The sequence below is a fragment of the Gouania willdenowi genome, chromosome 19, assembly GCF_900634775.1.
Source record: "Gouania willdenowi chromosome 19, fGouWil2.1, whole genome shotgun sequence".
Lineage (NCBI taxonomy): Eukaryota > Metazoa > Chordata > Actinopteri > Blenniiformes > Gobiesocidae > Gouania > Gouania willdenowi.
The window spans coordinates 21,656,913-21,679,677 of record NC_041062.1 but is presented as its reverse complement, the minus strand read 5'-3'; the positions used below and the strand labels follow the sequence as shown (position 1 = coordinate 21,679,677).

The 22,765-nt window shown below is 38.8% G+C and overlaps 1 protein-coding gene across 6 annotated transcripts in view; it reads right to left on the bottom strand.

Moving 5' to 3' along the window:
• Window positions 1–377: 377 nt before the first annotated feature.
• Window positions 378–22,765, bottom strand: part of ryr2a (ryanodine receptor 2a (cardiac)) — a 187,219-nt gene continuing 164,831 nt past the window's right edge. For all 6 annotated transcript variants that reach the window (XM_028475694.1, XM_028475696.1, XM_028475700.1 and 3 more), the window contains 16 exons: window positions 22,128–22,433; window positions 21,700–21,770; window positions 21,256–21,391; window positions 21,059–21,145; window positions 18,210–18,479; window positions 17,909–18,039; window positions 17,638–17,680; window positions 13,040–13,173; window positions 12,762–12,822; window positions 9,113–9,259; window positions 7,899–8,033; window positions 4,205–4,361; window positions 3,932–3,996; window positions 3,740–3,840; window positions 3,605–3,656; window positions 378–1,306 (listed from right to left, as the gene is read on the bottom strand). In XM_028475694.1, coding sequence (XP_028331495.1) covers window positions 1,211–1,306; window positions 3,605–3,656; window positions 3,740–3,840; window positions 3,932–3,996; window positions 4,205–4,361; window positions 7,899–8,033; window positions 9,113–9,259; window positions 12,762–12,822; window positions 13,040–13,173; window positions 17,638–17,680; window positions 17,909–18,039; window positions 18,210–18,479; window positions 21,059–21,145; window positions 21,256–21,391; window positions 21,700–21,770; window positions 22,128–22,433 — 1,992 coding nt within the window. In that variant the 3' untranslated portion in view covers window positions 378–1,210. The remainder of the gene's footprint in view (window positions 1,307–3,604; window positions 3,657–3,739; window positions 3,841–3,931; window positions 3,997–4,204; window positions 4,362–7,898; window positions 8,034–9,112; window positions 9,260–12,761; window positions 12,823–13,039; window positions 13,174–17,637; window positions 17,681–17,908; window positions 18,040–18,209; window positions 18,480–21,058; window positions 21,146–21,255; window positions 21,392–21,699; window positions 21,771–22,127; window positions 22,434–22,765) is intronic.

Below are 22,765 nucleotides of genomic sequence, written 5' to 3'. Positions count from 1 at the left end.
GTTTGTTCAAAATTGACACTTCAGCCCCTCATAAGTGAGATGAGCGTTGTGCTGACATGGCATATGAAAGAAGACTGTGAGGTGTGTACAGTGTTTATGGAAACAGCAGCATTGATTCCATTTTTGTTCTGATTGGTTTATGGTGTTACCCATGATATGCTAGACATTTATTAGTGTTTCTGTGGAAGTTGCAAAATGAACATCCTCCATTATTTGGGAACAATCAGTGAAAGGAGCAGAAAAAGAGTGTTTGGGGTCACAGTGGCATCAGTAGAGGATGAGAACAACCTTTGAATGAAATACAGGAACAGTTTAAAAGATGTGATCAGCAGCTTTAAGACATAAAATCCCAAGTTAGTCAGAAATGAATTCAAGCATTTTAAGCAGAGTTTTGAGGAGGTGTTTATTTCAGGGGATTATAACAGGTCCATGCTTTGGAGTTTCCAGGTCACTCAGCTTTACAAAAAACCGAATAAAAAGAACAGGCAAGCAATGAAACTCCTTCACACAGTAATTTCATGTTGAATGTATTGCAAACAGTCCAGTGCAGCAGCTCATTTTCAGGGGTGTTCAACATTTTGGGGGTTGAACCCAGTGGAAGATGTCAGGGCTGCAGTTGGTAATGTTCTGCTCATGTCCCACTTCTTCGTAATGTAGATAAAATCTCTCAGCCGATGTAATGTACACATATACAACTGTAAAGGAGAAGGTTCTGGTAGCTGTTGCGGTGGAGTTTGTATTTCTGGTGCATCTCCACCATGTGTACTGACATGCAGCGTGCATTGTAGAGGAGCAGGAAACATCTACTGTTTCTCTGCTTGTCTCCTTTAGGAAAAACCTTTAACTCCAACCCGCTATTTTCCCTGCAATTCTTTTATTCTTTTGTATTTTATTTCTTTTGCTTGTTCCTATAAATATTTTAAAATAAACATCTTTTGAACTAAACTCATGTCGTGCCACCTTTAACATATTGTACAGCATATGATGTGTTTTAAATGCTTCAGACTTTTTACAAAAATAAGTCAAAGTGTGATGGAGAAGCAAACAAACTGGTTGAATCAGAGTGTGAAACCAGTCAGGCACGTTGGAGTCGTGGCCTCTTTTGGGTCGGACCTGTTTAAGTAGACCACAAACAAAAGTGCTCCGCAGTGGTTACTCCCAAAAGGTGTGAAGGATAGGCAGATGAATGCAGAGTGTCTTGTCCAACAAGTTAATTCAACTGGTCCTCGTACTGTTTCCGAAAACAGTCGCCGGCAGGAAAGAACTCCCAGCAACGCTCCTGGTACATCTTCCACACGTAAGATTCCTTTAAGACAGACAGCAGAGAGAGAGGGAGGTGCTTCACATGTTTGGATAATTGTTCAAAAATCATTTTTGGATTTACTTAAAAATGAAAATGAAACATGGATCAACTTAGTCTCACCAAACGGCAAAAAGAAACACACACCGACCGAGTCCATCTATCAAAGATTTAGTGAATTATTCCTTTGTTTTAACAAAGTTTATTGGCAATATATCTAATACCAAATTGAATAGTGCAATTTTTGTGCAGTGCTAAGTAGTGTTGTAGCACCAAAGATCAGTCTTGGTCTCAAGACCACATTTTGGCAGGCAGTCTTGGTCTTGTCTCGATCAATACCAGTGGAGACCAGTATTTATCTGCTATTCTTCACTTTCATTAATGAATCACTATGAACTGTTCCTGATTAATCCATATCTTAAAACTTTTAGCGCTAGCTCACTGATTGGAAATGTTTTCCATGTTGTGTCAGATATCAGTCCATCCCTTTTCCATTCAGAAATACCTCTGAACACTTACAGCTACTATAAATCATTCAGGACATATCAATGGATTTTAAATGAATACAATTTATTTTTTACAAAAATTCAGATGAACGTATTTGTCAGATTTTTGCATGTTGTGTTTGAAGGAGCTGCAGACACTTTGTTTTTATCTGCCAGATGTATTTTAGAAAACAACTCAAACTCTTTCACTGTTCAACATGGTTTTTAAAATAGATTTTTAGGGTTGGTATCAACTCCCAAAAGTCTTGATTTTGTCTTCATGCATTATGGTCTTGGTCTTGTACACTATGTGTGTTTCCTCACTGAGAAATGTTCAGGAAAAAAGAACAAATTCTGTCTGTAGAACTTATTCAGCATGATCTATAAAACAACTTTCTTATTAAAGACTGCAGAGACGTTTTACTTTCCTGCAGCATCAACACAAAATCATTGCTTAATTAAACAAACAATAGATAAATATTCCAATGCTAATGTCTAACATGCGAGTTACCTACTAAAAGAAACAATCAAAGATATAGATAAATAACCCCCAGTTTCCACTGGTTACGTCACCGCCGCGTCACCGGAGCTGATATGTTTCCACTTTAGTCTATGTGTTAATTTCCACCGAGTCCGCTGTGGTGTGTGTCAGCTCCTTCCCAGATGCGGTAGTCCGGTGCCCTGCGCCAGATATACGCAGGACTTCTATTTCTGGCGGACACCGGAGCACGACGCATCAATCAGCACAGAGCAAATCAAGCTAAACAGGAAATTAAGCACGTACTCTGCAATAAAATATCTGGTTACTTTTCAAAATAAAACACTTCAGATTATATTTCAAGTGAATACATCACCAAAACATCATAATGTGTAAAAACAAATTCACATCCACTATATTGATTCCTCTCATACTGTAACTCACTGTAAACTGCAGCATCTTTGATTTAGTTCATGTTTACTGGTGCAGTTTTATCTCTTCTCTGTTGGTTGTTGATAAAAAAATGAATCCAACCTTCTTGTTCTCCTTCATTAGGAACACTGATCTGTTTATTGTTGCGTTTATAACACATACATTTAACCGCGTTCTCGCGCAATTATATAAATATCGTGAGAACTGATCTGTCTCGTGACGTCACAGTCGTTCAACCGGAGCGCACCGCGGCGCACTCAAAACGCAACCGGTGTGAATTACCGGACGGCGGACAGCGGTGAAATACCGGATGGGTGCCGTGGCGCAGCGGAGACGTATCTGGTGGAAACCACGGGTGAGGTGTGAAATCTGTCAGGACCACAATGACATAAAAAGGGAAACTATAGAGTGTCAAATGCAAGAACATCTGCTTTATCAAGAACTTTTAGGAAAACATTTCATTTTACGTGAACTAGTTTAAAAACAAACTACTGGTAATTCACTTCATAGTTCATAATTCAGCATTTTTAAGTTCTCAGTTCCAAAAATGTACTATTCCACACAGAATCCTTGCATTGTCTCTTCAGTCCACAGCACTAGAAATCTGCAGGTTTCACCCCAACAGGATATTCTTCAAAACAGGAGGAAAACTCTGCTTGAACTGACTTTTTTTAATGAAAATTATGAAAACAAAAACAGGACAGTAGTCTTTAAAGTGCAAATGTTTTTCCATTTCAACAAGTTTTCAAACCTAGAAACTGTCAAAACTGTTCATCATAATAACTACACCACATCCCCCAATGTAAACACATTTTATTTATTTTTTATTGCAAATAATTTATACTGATTTCAATTATTCAGAGATTATTTGTGAAAAGACCATAGATGATCACTTGCAGACTGGTTTACCTGGCCGGTGTGCTCCGTTTCATCTTTGTTGATCAGATACATCACAAAGAATCTAAAACACACACACACACAAATAAAAACACACATAAATGAATGAACGCTTGCACACAGAGGTCAAGCTCTTTAGATACTCACAGGTAATTAGCCAAATTGTGCTCCTGTAGCGTGTGCGTTTCAAAGCCATGAGGTACAGTGTCGAAATAGTCATTACCAATCCCACAGATAAAACATTTAGTCTGTAACAGAATCATAATCATTTTACATTAGAACCAATCGCCCATAAGCCGTCCTCGGTGCCCTGGAGCAGCCTTTACATCTTCACTTTACCTCCATGTCTTCTTTCACTTGTTCTTGTTGATCTCGTAGCTCACCAAAAGCATCGATGATCAACCCTGCAAGTTCACACATCACAGTGTTGAGATGAAACAGTGCAGAGTCAGCATCCTCCTTTCTCTTTTGTTTGATGAAATATTTGATGATCCATATCAAATTGTGTTGCTCCGTATAACAAAACTTTGCTTTGAACATATGCACATATCAACATCTTTGACCTTGTCTGTCTGTAAGTGTGTGTGTGTGGGTGCGTGTGTGCGTGCGTACCTTGAATAATTGCCAAAAGAATTACAATAACGAAAAAAAAGAAGGTGATGTCGAAGATGATCCGGTAGATTTCATACTCATCGCCCGCTGGATCTTCTATCTGGTCACCAATCCCACCCCCTGCACGTACACCTACATACATGTGGAACATGTAGCACTGGTAGAAGAAAGGACAGAGAAAAACAGAGAGGGATACATTATTTGATGTGTAAAATTTTACCCATTTTGTGTCACAATTAGTTACTTTAATAATAAATCATGAACTTAATGTCTTAATGTTGCACAGTTCTGCTACTGTCCATTACTCCTCAAAGATGAGGTAAAAGCTTTGTGTAACAGAGCCACTGTCGCTTTGTGAGCGACACATGCACATGTAACCTGTGAGTGACTTGGCCTTGGCTTGTTAGTCACAGGAGATCTAGGTCACCTTCTTCCCTCTGACACTTTTTAAGCAGCATCATCAATGATCAACAAAGACAAAGGTCTTTTCATCCATTACAACAAAGCTACTAGCTGAGTTTAATAATAATACAAGTAATACAAGAAAATATTGGTCTGACCTGAAAGGCTGAAGCTGATTTTAGAGAAACACCTTAAATGAATCAGTGAGGAAGAAGATTCTTCTACACACATCTCGCCCTCATCTCACAAACAGTGAGATGAGAACGAGAAACGAGTGTACAGAAAAGGAGAGATCACTTCAGATCATCTCCCCCTGCTGTGACGGTTATTTTAAGAAATCTTTTCACATAACGGAAGGTAAGAAAGAAAAAAAATCAAACATCTCCAGGGCAGTGGACCTTTATCAATCCATCCTTCCATTTCACTGAACCTCTGTCACCCCTTTGTGCTGGAGAAAGACCCCTTAATAGGAAAGCAGAGCTCAGTGCAAGGCTACGGGTGGCTGACCGTCAGGGATTAGAGAGAGAGAGAGATCTACAGCCCTCATAAACCCAAGCAGAAAGACCAAGACCAGAAAACTGGATTATGTACAATATATATGAATAGTCTGCACATGCATGTGTTTGTGTATATATATATATATATATGTGTGTGATAACTGGACACACGTGCATGTACTGTATATGGATATGAATACAAGTTAAATGTTAATTTTGTTTACATGTATAAAGTAAAAACCTCTTTTTATTTTCATTCTTTTGCACAACAGAAATGTTGCTATTTTTGAATATTTGTTCTTTTTGCGCTATGTAAACAATGCTTCTTTAAAGTTGATATCCGGAGTTTCTGAGAGGACGTCTCGATGTCCCGCCCTCAACTGCCTCACTTCCTCCCACTGCCTCTGCAATCTACCAGAAGCCACGCCTCTACTTTTGCGCACACGCATCGCGGAACATAACAAGACCACATGGGGTCACATTGATATAGGTCTATGGATCAGGTAAGAGCCAAAATCATATTTACTTGTTTGCTGTTGTGACGCGCGGCCTTGTTTCCGTGCACAGTTCCACATTCACTTTGATTGACAGTCTCAAAAACAGGAAGTTGAAGCCTATTGGCTCTGCGCACTCGGCGATCATTTCCATTTGTATAGGGTCTATAGGACGAAGGAGGGACTTATACCACTGGCAGTAGACCATACTAAAAGACGAGTTAGGTATTTTTATGAATTTCAAAAGAATCAAACATAAACATAGATTTCTCAGAAACTCCGGATATCAGCTTTAATGTCTTCTTGTGTGTACTGTACCTTGTTCCATGGCACACTTGCTCTGGCAATGTAAATATGTTTGTCATGCCAAGAAAACTTTTGAATTGAATTTAGAGACAGAAAGATGAAGACAGACCAGAAGACAAAGAAAAGAAGAGACTAAACTAGTGAGTGTATGCGTGAGACAGGTTTAAACACTGCTTTAATGGAGGTGAATCAGGAAGACTTCTGTAGCATTTAACCTTTTGGTCTATGTTAAATCTTTAAGTTCACTGTTTTTTCTACTTTCAAAGGAACTTAAACTGATTTTAACCTAAAGCATAGTTTGGACTTCCACTTTTTATCTTGACTACGTCAACCAATCAGCAAACACTGAGCTGCTGACGTATGATTGGCTGTGTCTTCTCGTGTCCCTTTTCCTCATTCCTACCTCTTCTTTCATCCTGGTGTTCCTCCTCTGAATTTGATTTCTTCACATTTCTTATGAATTTGTGTCTGTGTGTTATTTTACATGTTTTGTTTTTCTTTTTGTTTTTAAACACTTCAACGGTAAAATGATCCAATAGTACTGTATATTCAGCTTCCTAAATAACCCATATTGATGCCATGGAAGAGGCTTTACTCATGCTATGGGGACACCTTCCTTTTCCTGGGTTTTAACATCAGGCTATTAACATTAATAGGTTTATTTTCTTAAAAAATCCTCAGACATGGCTTGAAAAAATAAGAAGGCCAATTAAATTCCACAGCAACAAAAGCAGAGAGCAAACAGAGCCTGAGGGTGATGACTGTAAGGACCAAACACTCTGATCCATGACTTCCTCTCCATAAATGGATGTGGACCAGCTTCGCAGACACGCTGCATGAAATGCTTCCTCATTTTCAATGAGATGTGCTCTGTGATCAGGAACGATACAGTGGAAAATAGAGCTGCTGCAGTGGGAGGCCCAAACAATCGTTGGAAAAAGCCTTAAAATGAGACAGATTTATTCCAGGGTTCAACAGTTCCAACACTTTGAGTTGACAGAGAAGAATTGATGCAGTACATCATACAGAGATGGGATCTTATACCAGCAGGAGTTTAATAAATGGGTCAATAAATATATTTTACCATCTCATTTATCTTAATGTGAATGTGTTAATAGTAATAAGCACAGCAATGTTGACCCACGACAGATCTTAAAGCCTCTGCAACATATGGTTCAATAATGTTCAAATGATATTGTGATGAAAACTGAGGCTTGACTGCAGTCACAGACCAGTCCTCTTAGACCACTTTCTCTTACTTTTGAATCCTAGTACCCCCTTATCTCCGACTACTACATTTTGCTCAGAACACTGTGAAAAAACAACTACAGACCATAATGATGGAGTGAATAAGTGATAACACACATTTTCAAGAATCTCATTTTGTAAACAAGTCGAACAAAACAGTATTTAGTGTCTCCTGAATAGATTTATTTATTTTATCATTTACAGTCATCTCCCTCCTGATGTGGGACCAAAACTGATCCTTGTATTTTCAGTTCATGTTCTAATCAAGATCATTTTTATCATCATTTTGTGTTTTTGTGTCAATTTGTGAATTTTGTTGTTCGTCCAATTTTTTTTAAAAATTATTTAGTATATTTTTCCCTTATTTTGGGTGTTTTTCTTGTTGTTTTTGTTGTATTTTTGTTGTCATTTATGTGTTGCTGGTAATAGTAAGTATGTTTCTCTGTCAGTGTGTGTGTTTGGTGTCATTTTGTGTATTTTGTTGTTGTTTTGTGAGTTGCTGGTAATATTCAGTGTGATTATAATTTTTAACTAAAAATAAAGATTATAAAACCACATATTTTTCATGCTTTCATTAGTTAATTTCCTTCTCTGGCTTCTCCCTGTAGTGCTATTGACCTCCATTTGAAAAACACTGTCTTAGATGACATGTGGAACTACTTCAAAGTAAACTGTTACTGTATAATCAGTATGAAATGTGCACTTTTATATTGGTTTGTCCTGTTCAGACACTCATTGTGTACTCACTGTCAACATGTCATCACACTTCATATCTGGGAGTTCTCCGTCTTCACTCTTGTTGTAAAACTTTCTGAAGAAGTTGAAAGCCACCACGGTATAGAGGTACACCACCACAGCCAGGAGGCCCACAGTCAACACCAGCTTTAGGACAAAGAAACAAGAGTGAGCTCCAAAATAAAAGGAAGAGAAGTAACATGAAACTCCTGAACACCGCAGCACCAACATGTCACTCTCATGCAGAAGCTTATAATGGCTTTCAGCTTGAGATCCAGTGTTAACTAAACATTTTCATGATAAAGTTAAAGATAACCTTTATTAGTCCCACAAAGGGGAAATTTGCAGTTTTAGCAGCAGATAAATAGGAAGATACTGTATATATACATTTTGTTGATTATATTTTGTATATGATAATAACTAGACAAAAAAAACATCAACATAAACAAAAAATATATCAAAATAAATTGATATTTCCATCAACTAATAAAAAACTAAACTATTATTTCATCACATGGGACGAAATCCAATCACAACTCATGTGATCAAGTTACTCATTGATCACGTCTGTGTGTTTACAAACAAATACCATTGTATATCAGGATGATTGATGATAATTTAATCTTCAAAAAATGCATAAATTCTGATGCTGTAAATCTGTTTTAATGTCACTTAGTTTTCTAAAACTAGACTAGAACTGAAAAAGCCCTGATGACTTGCTGTTTAAATGAACACTGTTGTGATCCCTTTCTATGAATTGCTGACTTTCCAGGACTTAAATATATTAATACTACATTATTAAACTGCCAAAAAAAAAAGATTAATGTTGCAACACAATGTCGCAAGACAAAAAAATAAAAAATAAACACTGCTTTAGAGTCCGCTTATTATAGTAATAATCATTTTTTGTGTTTGTGTTGTATAAGTAAATCAATAACTTGATAAAGTTTAGGTTTTATGTTTTTGGATGGTGGATTTAGTTGATAAATTAACCTGTAGTATAAATACAGATAGATACTGTTTGTATAATTAATGAATTGATATTTTTTTACAATCAGATTACTGATTATTTACTGCTAACTTTCATTTTAATTTAAGTCTGGTTTTCTTTTTCTTTCCAGGGTTTCTATAATGAACTTATGAATGGTTAAATATCACATAGCCCAGTGCATTTTGACAGGTGTGTATTTTGACTCACTTGACACCACTTCTTTGCAGTGGTTTACCTGTTTGCCATTGTGAGTGACTGAGGAGAGAATTGTGCGCAGTGTCTTGAATCCCATCGCGATGTCCAGCAGATGTGCAGCAAAGAAGAAGTTGTTGTAATGACCAAGGATGGACATGGTCATGTACCAGGCCAGGTAGAGGAAAGACTGCAGCAGTAAGAAAGAGGCTGAAGACTCATGGATGGATTTTAAATAGAAGTATAATAGAATTGTTTTTAAATGGGCAGTATTATGAAAAATGTACTTTATAATGGTTTTGCTACAGTGATATACATCCCTTTAGCCTCATTCAGACAGACGGAGTTGATTCTATTCCACATTTTGTAAAAAGTCTGCTCCAAATGAGCAAGTTGGATTTATCTCGCATTATGAGATAATAATGCAGAAACTCCTCCTGACAATCCTCGCTCCTCCTACCCTATAAGAATGTGAGCTCCTCCCTCTCAAACTACCTCACAGCTAAAACATACATAGCAAAGGCAGGTTGATATTACAGTTAATATCTTTAACTTCAGTGTATAGATAATCCAGTATATAAATAAACCGAAGAGCGCTCACAATCAGTTTCACTTTTAGTAGCCGTTATACCGCCTTGCATTGCCTTTATGGGTCGACCTGACGTGTTTGTGACCCAATGTGATGTAGCGGTTGACAATGGACTATCTTCTTAAATTGACTTTTCCTGTGGTCAGAAGTGTTGAGGATGACAAGAAAGTGACGTAGAAGCTCATGTGAGTATTTGAAACAGCTGACTCAGCTGATAGTTGACTTCCCTGTGGCGCAGCGCAAACGGTCAAATTCATTTCCATTTTTAGTAGCTGTTATACCGCCTTGTATCGCTTTATGGGATGAACTGACATGTTTGTAACTTAATGCGACAAAGCGGTTGGAAAAAACAATGGACTATCATCTTAAACGAACTATTTCTGTGGTCGTAAGAGGTAAGGAGGCTGTGATTTACACCTACTCAAAAAACGACCTGTTTTTAGGAGTGCTCTGAATTGACTTTTTAGAGGGCTAAAACTCCAGAAAACAGGCGAGTTTGGGAAAATAAATCCCAAATACTGTATTGCTGGGGTTCTAAGAACAATTGAAGATGGGTGAAAAAAAGCATAATACTGGACATTTAAAGAAAGAGGAAATGGACGATCAAGTCTGTGGAAAATATCAGAATATGGCAGCAACTGCAACAATATCTGATTCAGTGCGTGGCTTGCATTTACTGTACACATGATCGGAAGGACAGATTTAATAAAAGTTTGTAAAAACCCCACAAAATTGAGATTGTGTCTGTCAAGTATGCAACATAACACGCACAGTCCATTTAGCACATTTAGTCTCTGATGGTTATGCAACGTGGGCAGATCAGCTGTCTGAATGCATGTGAACGGTAAAAGGTGCATATAATCAACATACAGTCAGACAAAAGTGGTGAATAGTGACATCAACACAAGATGCATTCATCTTCCTGATGCACAGCATCTTACTATACTTTCTCTTTATTTGTTTCTCTTTGTTTGTTTGGTTTTTTTTGTGGCATCCACTGTGGTGAGCAAAATAGAAATATAATTGTACAGGGAAACATGTTTCGTTACTGTGCACATGACAATAAACACTTTGAATCTTTGTTGGAACAGCCTGCAGACGTACTACGTGCTTAACGAACCCTCAGAGCGCAGATTGACACGGTGCGCTTCAATGTGCACACGCTCTTGTGTGCTCGGTTTTTAGGCAAAACTTCCCTGAAATGAAAAGTTTCTGTTAAGGTGTAAAGAGGTGTGGGCTCAGGTGTCCCCCACCTGTAGCAGACACACTCTCACGGTCATTTTCAACACTTAGTTTGGATTCTACACAATGCTTTATGAACAAGGCCCCAGATCATTAGCACTCTTTACCAAAAAGATTAAGACTATGTTTCAGCAAACGTTTTAAGATGAAGATACGCTTACATCTTACTGAACAGGGTTGGGGTCAATTACATTTTTCAATTACAATTATGTCTTCAATTATCCATGTTTAATTTAATTAATAACTTAATTATGGGTATAGTGACCGGCATTTTTTCAAATTACAACTAAAATCTAAATGATTATTTTCCCCCTGAAAGTCATTTACAAATACGTCCTCCATTAAAGTTAGTTAGTTAAATCACAATTAATCACAATTACTGAGCCTGAAATAAATAACCCCATAGAGCTCATGCTTCCTCCTGTGTTAGCTTTATGTTAGCATCTCTTATGATAATGGGTCAGTTTGACCAATGTGTTAAATCAGCTGTAAAATACACTAAAAACATATATCTATTATTTAATTTGTTATTTATCTCTTGGGTACCTTGCTAGGCTTCCTAATCAATGAAAATATTGATATTAAAATTTTTGGTGTGAGCCTTTTTTTGGAATTATACCCCTCGATTTATTATTTTTTTTAATGGTAAAATGATCCTGAAGAAAACTGACAGGTAGTGGGAAAGGTTGACATGAAAAATATTTATATAAATATTAACTATGTATGTGTAAGCCATAGAACTGTAACATGGTTCCACAGTTTTGTGTATAATTAAAAGGTAATTGACAAATTTCATATAATGTCGATGTCAATTACAATTACAAATATAATTGTCATAATTGTAATTAATTATCAATTGCGTAATTACAATTATAATTGACCACAACCCTAGTACTGATGCTAATTTCCACATAAAACTTTATTTTTATATTGTTTGATACTATATTGCTGTATTTCATATTATGTGAAATGTGTGAATTTTATTTAATACGTTTATTTGTATATTGTATTTACATTGTTTTAAGTTAATTGTGTTTAATTTACACAGCTTCTTTTTCTAGTTAGATTTCAATTATTCTCAGTCAATTATTTTGATACCAAAAATGTTATCAAGTATTGAATGTTTCCTTTAGTTTCTCCTGTGTCATCTAGCAATATGAACTGCAGCCGTCTCTGAGTGGAACACTAACAGTTACTACCTGCTAAATCTATGTATTCATTCATAATTTATGTATGAGCTAAAAACAGGCACCACAAACAGTTCCAGGTTTGATAATTTCGACTGCACAGGCTGCATTAATGTGTTTACACCCACATCACATATTCGTTGAAGGCAAACAAACTAACTGGATTATGCGCGCTATAATGCATTTTTTAAAGGGGACATACTGTATCATGCTAAATCCACTTTTTTAGCCCTTAAATGCATTTTGTTGTATATTTAGAGTGCTTAGAAGTACAGAAAAAATCAAATTAGTCTCTTCAGGTGCTCCGTAGATATCTTTATATTCTGTTTTGCTCATATTTTTCAATCTGTTTCGATTTTTCTATTCTCTATTACGTTTTTTGAACTATTACATCACAGTATTTGCAGCGGAACTGCCAAATTAGTACATCAACTCCAGGTCCAACACTTTGAGCAATCCGCCATTTTTATTTCAGACCCAAGCATTGCAGTTCCGCTTTATATAGACCACAACTGTATGATTTATATGTAAAAAGGAAGGATTTAAAACCATGATATGTCCCCTTTAAAGAAACAATCCTGATTGCGTGGAGTTAGTAGATGCCCTTCAATGTCTGATCTATTGTAATCTAGTACTTGTTTCCTTCTTTTAAGCAGTTTACATGGAATACTTACATTATCTGTGAACACTACCCCCAGCTTCCATATCTGGTACTTGACATCAATGGAATTCAGCCTGAACATAAAGAAAGATGAAACTGTTTTCTTCTTTTGTGAATAATGCAATTTATTGTCTCATTAAACCTGTTGAGCTGAAACATGTTCACGATGAAGAGAAGTTCTTCAGTTTTTTTTGTGACAATAAATAACGTGTTCATACAATAACTAGAAATAGTATAATTTAAACAATCTGTAAAACTTGTAGATAGATTTTAATTGTGCTTTCTACTCACACAGCAGCAAGGGAGCTGTCTCTTCTGGGCTTCCTCTTCTTGTGAGCATTGCTAAAGTCGAGAGCAGCCTTATCCATTCCAAGCAGCTCACTGATGCGGTCATGCCCATAAAACTCCCCATATTTATCCATGACCTGGGGACAAGCAGAACTGCTTAGAAATCAACCAACTTACCAATAGCAAATCATTCTTTATTTACTTAGAGCCGACATTAAAGCAGAACTAAGTAACTTTTTCACATTAATGAATCCTTCTCGTAGTCCCTGTGAGGGTAATACAAGTGTTTATGAGGTAATTGGGAGGTCTTTCATCCCCCCTTGTTGTCTCTGGCCAGAAAACAGCACTTGCAATTTTCCCTGCCTCCGACCCGGTGGCAAGACGTACTGCTACGGCAGCCCAATACAAACTAATGCTAGATTATGATTATGTAAATGGTTTTCGACAAATTCACTTTTCTCATACTTTGTACGAGGAATGGAGCAACTCCATGCAGTGACAGCTCAGCAGCAGCACACAGCAATCACACACACTGTTGTCGCGGCAACAGGCACGCAGACACACTTGCAATCGAGCACTCCATCAGGCACCACACACACAAATATCCATCCTTCCATCCATTTTCAGAGCCGCTTTTCAGCACACAAACACATTTTCACACTCCCTTCCATATTACTCCCACATCATTCGTTTATTTTACTTGTCTCTCTTCCTCATACTGTTCATGGTCACATGGGACTATATATGTGAAAGCACCCTTTCGTGTCACTGTTGTATTAGGATTTTTCGGTGATCGGTTGCTACCGTCTTGGGAGAGCAAAGGTTCGCATGTAGCTGTGGGGTGGGGCAGGCAGCGGGGGGTGCAGAGTATTTACGACAGTGACATAACCAAAAGGGACCTTTAGGGGGAGCGCTAAGTGCAAGTTACTTACTTATCTTTTTTAGACAGCAATGCATTTTATTTTTATTTTTTGTTATTGCAATTAAATAAATTGCATTATTTTATTGCATAATTGTGACCATGTGGTGCAAATTGATCCACCCCTCACACCCCTCAGCAGTCCAGGGAGCGACCCCCGCCGCACGCCAACCCCCCCCCACCCCCCAACGCCAGCACAGTCCGGAGGACGGTGGGCCCCAGGCCACCCGCCCCACCCCGCCAAAGGCTGTGCGGCGCCACACCAAACGGCAGCCAGCTCCCGGGTGGACGGCAGGAGAACGCGCCCCAAGACGCCCCAACCAAAGACCCACCCCCGGGGAACCCCCGCCCCAGAACAGCGCGGGGCCTGGCGCACCCAACCAACAGACCAACCACCCCCGACGCGCCCCCACACACCCACCCAGCACAACTCCGGGGGGGCCCCGAACGGGCAAGGCCCCACCTCCGTTACGCGCCGCACACCGGCCCATGCGGTCCCCCAAGTGAGCCAAAGGGGGAAGGGGGGGTAGGGGTGGGGGCATCGCGTTAGCGATAACCACAGTGACAGTGCACCCAAGGGAACAAAGCTGAGGCGCCCAGACAGGCAGGCGGAGCGACACACGGCAGCACCCCGCCACCCAGCGACCCAGGATGTAGGCGCCACCCCCGAGCAGTAGCCACCCCCACCCCAGGCCGCCCGACGGGCCCACCCTCAAGCTAATCCACCCGAAGCAGCCCCGCCCGGCTTACATACATTACTTACATACATTATGAAAGCAACAGCTGAATGCAGGCAATGAGTGGGTGTGCAGCGTGCACGTGAACACTCACTGCATAGTGGATACAAGTCATGATAATAACATTGCTAATAACGTATTAATTAAATATTTCAAAATATCAAAACTTAAAAGTGGCAGCTCAGGTAAGAGCAGGGTATGAAATTAAGAAAATATTATGAGGGACATTTTGCTAAATTTGTCTAAAAAATGATTGGGCGCCATGAAAATAAATGTAGCTACAGCTTTTTATAGATTAAAATGCAGAGTAGCTTCTGCCAATGCAAATGAATGAAAAGCAAAGTCTCTCCTTTTCAGAGAGAAGTTTGCAAGTAGTACGGTAGCTATTATAGAAATAAGAAGACAGATGTAGGGCAACTATGGGTTTATTTAGCTCTAACAGCCTGTAAATATTACTCAAAACAAAACCTTAAAAACAGTGAAATGCGAGCAGAAGTATAATAGACGTTTAATAGACCTAGACCTTTAGCAGGTTCCTTACAAACACAAATTAAAGTGAATACATCAACACTAGAAATTGCTTTAGTAATAGCATTTACACATTGAAAAATGCTACAATAATAATACATCAATTTTATATAGTGCTTTTTTGGAACTCAAAGCAGCTTTACAGAATACAGAATAATAAAGAAATAAAGAAATAACAATAAAAGTAAAAGAACATTGAAGGAAAAGCAAGTTTGAAATGGTGGGTTTTAAAGTTCTGTAATGAGTCTGCATTCATGATGGGTTGTGGAAGTGAGTTCCAGAGGGCGGGGGCAGCGGCAACAAAGGCTCTGTCTCCCAAGATTCAACGCTTAGTGAGGGAGATGGGCATAAGGAGGTGGGCGTAGGCAGAGCGGAGGTGGCGGGTGGGACAGAGTGGTTGGAGGAGGTCAGTGAGGGAGGCAGGGGCCAAGTTATGGAGGGACTTGTAGGTGAGGAGGAGGAGCTTGTAGTGAATGTGATATCGCACAGGGAGCCAGTGGAGCTGTTGGAGGATGGGGGTGTTGTGTTCTCGGGACCGGGCGTGTCTGACTTAAATGAGAGGGTGAAGTCCATTATGAAGCCAAGGTTGTGTACAGAGGGGGAGGGGGTGACATTGAGGCAGTCAATGAGGGGGGTGATGTTCTGAACAGAGGGAAGAAGAGATTTGGGTTCGGTGATGAAGAGTTCAGTTTTATTGGCGTTGAGTATGAAGAAGTTATTGTCCATCGAGGTTTCGATGTCAGAGATGCAGTGTGTGTGTGTGTGTGTGTTTGTGTGTTAACTAAACAGGCTGTGTCAGTGCACACCTGTGATTGGTCCCCGCTTCTTTCAAGACTCCACCCACATGCAAAACAGACAGTTTCACCTTAAGGAATGGTTGATTCACCAACCGGAAACCTGAGCAGCCTCTACACAATCGCTCTGAATCAGCCCCAGCAGTTAAAAGGACCTCATTCCCCTTCATTTGGATCGACTCACTAGCAGTTTGTCTTGTGTTGTTGTTACATTCTGTGATTTGTGTGTTAAGTTGTACTTTTTTTGTTTGAATTGCAAAGTGTAGTTCTTAGTTGGATTTTTGCCTAATAGTTGTAATTGGTTCCACTTGTTTATTTGATTTATATTGCTTTATTTGTTAAATTATTAAATAACTTATTCTGGTTTACCATTTAAAATCTGGTTGTGTTGCATCCCTAGAGCTGAAGGGGTGTTAACAAGCTAATTTAAAGCGCTATTCTTTGTGGGCTGCTATTTTGTGGCATATACTGTATTTGTGCATGTGGGTCACTATTCTTTTCCTTTCATATATAAGTCTTTCTCTATAAAAAAAAAAAAAACATGTAAAGAAATAAAAAACCTTTGGTAGTGTTTTTACTCTTTAATATGAACCACTGCTGCTGATTCTTGTTTATTTTACATCTGATAATCAGTTACATAACATTATGGTTGATAAATATCACTTTCCTATTATTAAACCAGTTCAGGTTTGCTTATTTAATCATTAATCTATTGAGAGCAGTACTAACAGGGCAGTTTGGCGTTTCACCACATTACACACAAAATAGTCACATTACTGTCTAATGTCTTGTGAACACATGAAATATAATTAAAAAAATATTGCGTTTCACAAGTCGGGACAGAAGAATACTGTGACATTAGTTTCACGCTAACATTTATTTTACCATGATGACATTTTAGCCTTCCATACCGGTTTTAAATCTTACCGTAAAGCATATCTGTGGCACTTTCTGGTTTGATGACGGTAAGCTGTGTACTTTTTACTTAGTCTCTTCCTTTTATGAGGTTTTTAGCGTTGGCGCTTAGCCCAGTCTTATGTTTCGGTGGGTTAGCTCAGCATGCTTTAGTCCAGTTTCCAGTTCATAATCGTGGCTTCAGGTACATCTCTTCATCAACGTGTTTGTGGGAACTTTGGGTTGATCTGGTAGAGGAACTTGAACTGATTCACTTGTTGAATGGGTGTCTGGTCTTAACCAAGTAGTGGCCCATGATGTATCGCAGTAAGGCAGCTTCAGGTAGGCGATGGCATGAGAAGCGTTGTCTGTGTGTGAGGGGTGGGAGTGGCAGCAGCGGCGCACACCCTCGAGTTTACGTAAACAGCGCTAATAATAAGTTGTTGACATAAAATTTTGGGGCAATTTTGGCCCAAGGAACGAGGCATTTGGGGCATTCATGGCTAAATTGAGGACCAAAAGGCCTTTGCTCGTTTCTGACACTGGGTGAGAAAAGTGTTAAATGAGCCATGTTATAAAATGTTGAATGAGTGAATGAATAATTTGTTGTTGTACATGAATTTGAATGAATTTCCTGAACAAGAATAAAAAAGAGTCAACAGGTTTGTTCCAAAGACTCACAGACTCATTCTGTTTCTGGAGAGTAGTTCAAGAAAATCAGACACTCACCTTCCTTTTCACAAACTTGTCCCAGTAGTTATTGGGGAAGGATCTGAAAGTCGGATAATGTAAATGATGATTCACCAAAGCTCCTATTCTGTCACATGTATTCACAGATATGGTTATGCTTTATCAATCTGATGATCAATTACAGCTGAGTAGAATCTTAGTTTGACCTAAAACATTTATTGGCATATTAGATGAAACAATCTCATCTCATTTGTTTTTCAATTTAATTTCTAATCACTTTTCAAGGAGTTTAAACTCCAGTTGTACTCACTGTGTGTTTATTACGAGTCTGTCCCACTGTCCTTTGATGTCGTCTTCTGAGGGTTGCTCTGTTATATAAAGCCCATCAAATTCCAGCTTTCTCGCTACTTCTTTCTCACGCTTAAAGATCACCAGTGGCACCTGCACACACAACAACACGCAAATAAAAAAAACTAAGATTAGTATTCAGAGTATATCTGTTTATTGCCTTGAATAACATCATTGTTCAGTCTTTTTTTAAAGTACATAATTGTAATCAAACAGTAAATTTGATAATAATGTTGGTGTTGATGTTGTAGTGTGTGTCCTGCCTTTAGACAGTAGTATCCAATGATACAGAAGAAGGAGATGACAGTGTGCAGGATGGCCAGGATTCGTAGCATGGGCTCCATGTAACCACTGCTCTCCTCCAGGACAAAATGAACCGCCGTGGGCTTCACAGGCTCCCCCGTCTCATCCGTCACCTCCTGCTTGTCCTCCTTCTTTTCTCCACCAAGTATGTCCCATTCCGCTCTGCTGTCCAGCTGTCTGGCTCTGTAGCCCACTTCTCCTTCTTCACCCACAGAGGAGGATGAAGACACCTGCCAGGGATAACTTAAAGATGTTACTCAGGGTCATTTTTTTGTTAAATACAATCATAACGTAGGCCTCGTAGATCAAAACACTACGTCTGTTGACATTTTCATGCATTGCCTTGTGGGATGTGGAGTCCTGTAAACAGATGCAAAGAAGTATTTTTACTTTATTCCTATTGGAATGAATGAAATTTAAATTGTGCAATACATACTGGTAATGGAAACATCTAAATTTAAAAAAAACACAAATATTGCTAAAAAGTTCTTAAGCTTTCATGAGGAAGTTTTTCCAGACGTTTCGATATTTAAATATAACACTTTTTCCGCAATTACACGTCACAGGACGTGGCGTACCTGGTCACATGACCACCTCTCTGAGAAAACATGGCGCGGTATGGATGGACAGAAGAAACCTTAATAAGCATTATACCTGAGAAAAATATTACTGCCATATTTAGAGGTGAGTATTGGCAAGGATGTCGCAATATAAGTATCGATGCGTGGGTCAGGATACAATATTATCGCGATATTCTCCCCAGTTAATATCAAAATTAAATGTAGAGATGAAAAATCAAGTTGCTGTATATGTTTATCAGAAGATATTGATCATTCAGAGGACAAATAGAGTCAAAACTGTTTGCTTCAAAACATCCTATTTATTATTTATTATTAGTGTTTTTGCACATTTTCACTGAAAAAAAGAAAATGCAGTGTTACACACTGCCATCATAAAATGTAACAAGTTTCTTTTCATTGAAACTACAGTGTAGAATCTCAAAGTAACCATGACAACATAATGACGGCATTGTAACAACTGTAAATGAGAATATTAAGGTGAAAGCACTCAAAAATAAGAAGAAATAATTATTGTGTTTTATTTTCATATAATCTGAACAGATTATATGAAAATAAAATGTCTGTGCATACATAAATATTGGGGCATTACACACACTGCCATCATAAAATCAAGTGCAACACATTGAAAGCATTGTCACCATCACTGAAATATTGCACAAATACACAAAAATAATGATTAAGTATGAAAAAAAAAAAAAAAAAAAAATTTTTATTTAAAAAATCGATTTAAAATCGGCACCCAAAAAATCGTGACATATCGTGAAATCGTGTTTGAGCGTCCATCTTCCTACAGCAAAGTCTTGAGGGGTGAGATTTCACAAAAATTATGAGGCTCCAGCTTAAAACAACCTTCAATGGAAATACGTTTAAAGCGTAATTATACTTTGTCGAATTTATTTTGCGAAAAACTGTAATGAACTTAAACTTCTGACCGAGAACACTCCGCATCACTGAACCTCCGCCTGTCAGTCAGGGACTGATAAAGGGTCCTAATCCATGATCTGCTGCTAGCGCGCACAGACACACTAGAGTTACACACGCAGGGAACAGACAAGACACAGACGCAAAAACGGACCGGGAGACATAAACCAACAGGGAGATGCACACAGACAGAGGTGAAATGCACACATAAACAAAGACATCAGCTGACTGAAAAACACGAATTGAGAGTTCACACGCACTCTCGCCTGGCGCGAGAGTGCGTGTGACTGGCTAATGCGTGTGACTGGCTGATGACTGCAGTCAACCTAATGGCCATAGTGTCCTTATGCAGTGTTATTTGTTGATCCTGCCCTCTGCTCCTTTAAGTGGTGATGATCCTAGTCCAACTCTTAACATTTTAGTACAAATATTTCATTTTGGTGTAATTAGTTGTAAAATGTCAGTGACTGGCCTCATGGGTTGTGAAACCTGGCTATAACAATTTAATTTTGCTGTTGGTTAAGAACAAGATTCTGACATCATTGGACCATTGTGTGCCACGAGCTAGCGCAGTTGGCCCCGTCCCTCCTATAAAAGCTTATAGCAGGGACTTGTTTCCTCCGCTCAGTGAGCATTGATTGACAGCTCCATACAGACTGTGTTCAACATCTGTGGTTTGTGACTCCGTGCTTCTATAAAGAGCAGATTCTGGTCTAATCAGAAGGTTCATCAAGCTATGTGTGTACAGTATGTACAGACACAACGTGTGAGTATCCTTTTCTGTCTCTGCGTGTGCGCGGACAAGCGTGTACTTCCTGTCGCTGTGTGTCCGTCTTCCTAGTGTGTGTGGGTGTGAGTGGATTTTCTGCAGCTGTTTGCCTGTGTATGTACAGTATAGTATCTGTAGGATTGTGTCATCACGTCCAAATTGTGCATGTGTTTGTAGGAGATGAGCACAGATCAGCTGTTAACCGCGCACTGATGTGGGCTGGTGTGACTGGGCGTGTCTTAATTGCTCCAGGAGCCCTGCCCATAATGAAGGTATTTTTTTTAAGTTCCCCTGAGTGGCAGGTCAGCAAAAACCTAGGGGTGTATTTACAGATTAAACCTTCTTTATAGTGAATAATGTAGTGAAAGTTAGACCAATGAATGACATGACTAAAAAGACACAGATTTGTCAAATTCTGTTTTTTTTACTAATGACATTTAAATTTAGTTTAGATTTATGGTTTGCTTTGGTTTTTTAATCGGTTTGGTTTTCATTTCCTTAATTTCATGAATATTTAGAATGAAAATGTGTTTGTTACCTTATAGAACAACAGGATAAAGTTTATTGCAAAGGCAACAAACAGCGCCAGCATCCTCATGTTGTAGAAGTTCCTCGCAAAGTAATTCTGTAGGTAAAACATTAAAAGCATGTCTTTAGATCACAGTGAGACATGAATTCTCACAGTTTGACTGAAAGACCACATCACATAGCATTATGCCGGCCTGCAAAAAGTACCAGCAGTTTCCTCTGATAGGCTATGATCTTCTTTAAGACAGCAGACTCCTGGAGGTCAGGCTCATCACACCTAGGACGTCTTCTCACTTTAGGTTTGATATTCTCTATCTTCGGATGTTTCTCAGCAGGTTGAACTCTGAAAGCAGATAAGACTGAGCCCATTCTCTGCAGAACGTTCTATCACTAACATCTGCTTTAAAGAGCAAACTGATTTTTTTTTTTTTACTAGATCAAGTTTTGTCATAAAACAGGCATTTGAAATACAGAGTGAAAATCAGCTATAATGTTAGAGATTATATATTATCACTTGGCAACAAATTGATGTATCATGAATTAAAACTTGCAAACAAGAAATAGGTTAAAAACATTAAACAGTTCTACAGAATAGTTTTACAGGTACAGATGTGTGTGATGTTAAGGTTCTACAGCTTAATCTGGACCTACTCAGAAGTTTTCTCCGGGTCACAATCGGCTTCTGGTGTTGATTCAGTTTCTTTGGAAGGAAAACTCTTTGACTTAAGCAGAGAAAACAAACAGAAACAAGTCAACTCGTGTGACATTGTAGTTCTAGGATGTTTGCATAGAATCTCACTGACTTGTTTTAAGCACTTAAAGGCCAATAAAACATCTCATTCTAACAAATGTGTTAGCTGAATCCGTCACTTCGACGCCCCAAGGTGGAGAAATCCTGAGAAGATTGTCCAGGTAGCTAAACTTCAGCTAATCCTTATTTTATTATCTTACTTTAGGTTTTTGAATAATGTGTGCTGATGGTGATGACAAACCGTGGCTTCACAATCCTTTTTATAAAAACTGTCATTTTGTAAGAACATGAAATGATGTTTAAAAAGCAATGAGGGAAGCACACTCACCTGATGTCTGTGTCTGAGCTGGGACTTTGGTGAAGGAGGTGGGACTGGGGAGGGAACTGGGGAGTTGAGAAGTTCGGTGAGAGAGGCGATAGGGTTATGGGGGGTGATCTTATACTGTCCCCCTTCCCTTCTCAAGTCAAGCCCAAAGATGTCTGACAGCAGCTCCGTCTCACTAGTATTCACTGCCAGGTCTGCCAGGTCCTCCTGGAAAGAGCTGCGCTCCGAGGACATCCTCTCCCTGTCCTCTCCTTCACCTCGCACCTCATCCTGGGTGGGGTCTGGCATGTTCGCCAGCAGCTCGGACACCTCAAGACAAAAGTGATTCATTCATGTGAACATACACACTTAAAAAACAATGCATCTTAATACAAGGACTTCAATTCTATTGTCAAAAATAATGTGGTGTGTGGAAACATGGATGTGTTGAAGTGTTGCCTGTTTCTGATTTAGGTCACAGGTTTTTTATGAACATTTTGAGGTTACATTTTTTTAAAGCTGCTGGAGACGATCAGGTTTTATCAGGTTAACAAACAGATCATGAAATCAAAGATCAATAAAGATGTAAAAGGTTGAAATTGCTGATGGAAAGTTTGTTTTCATCTCCACCGTAAATACAGAAAAAATTTGGTACATTGCAT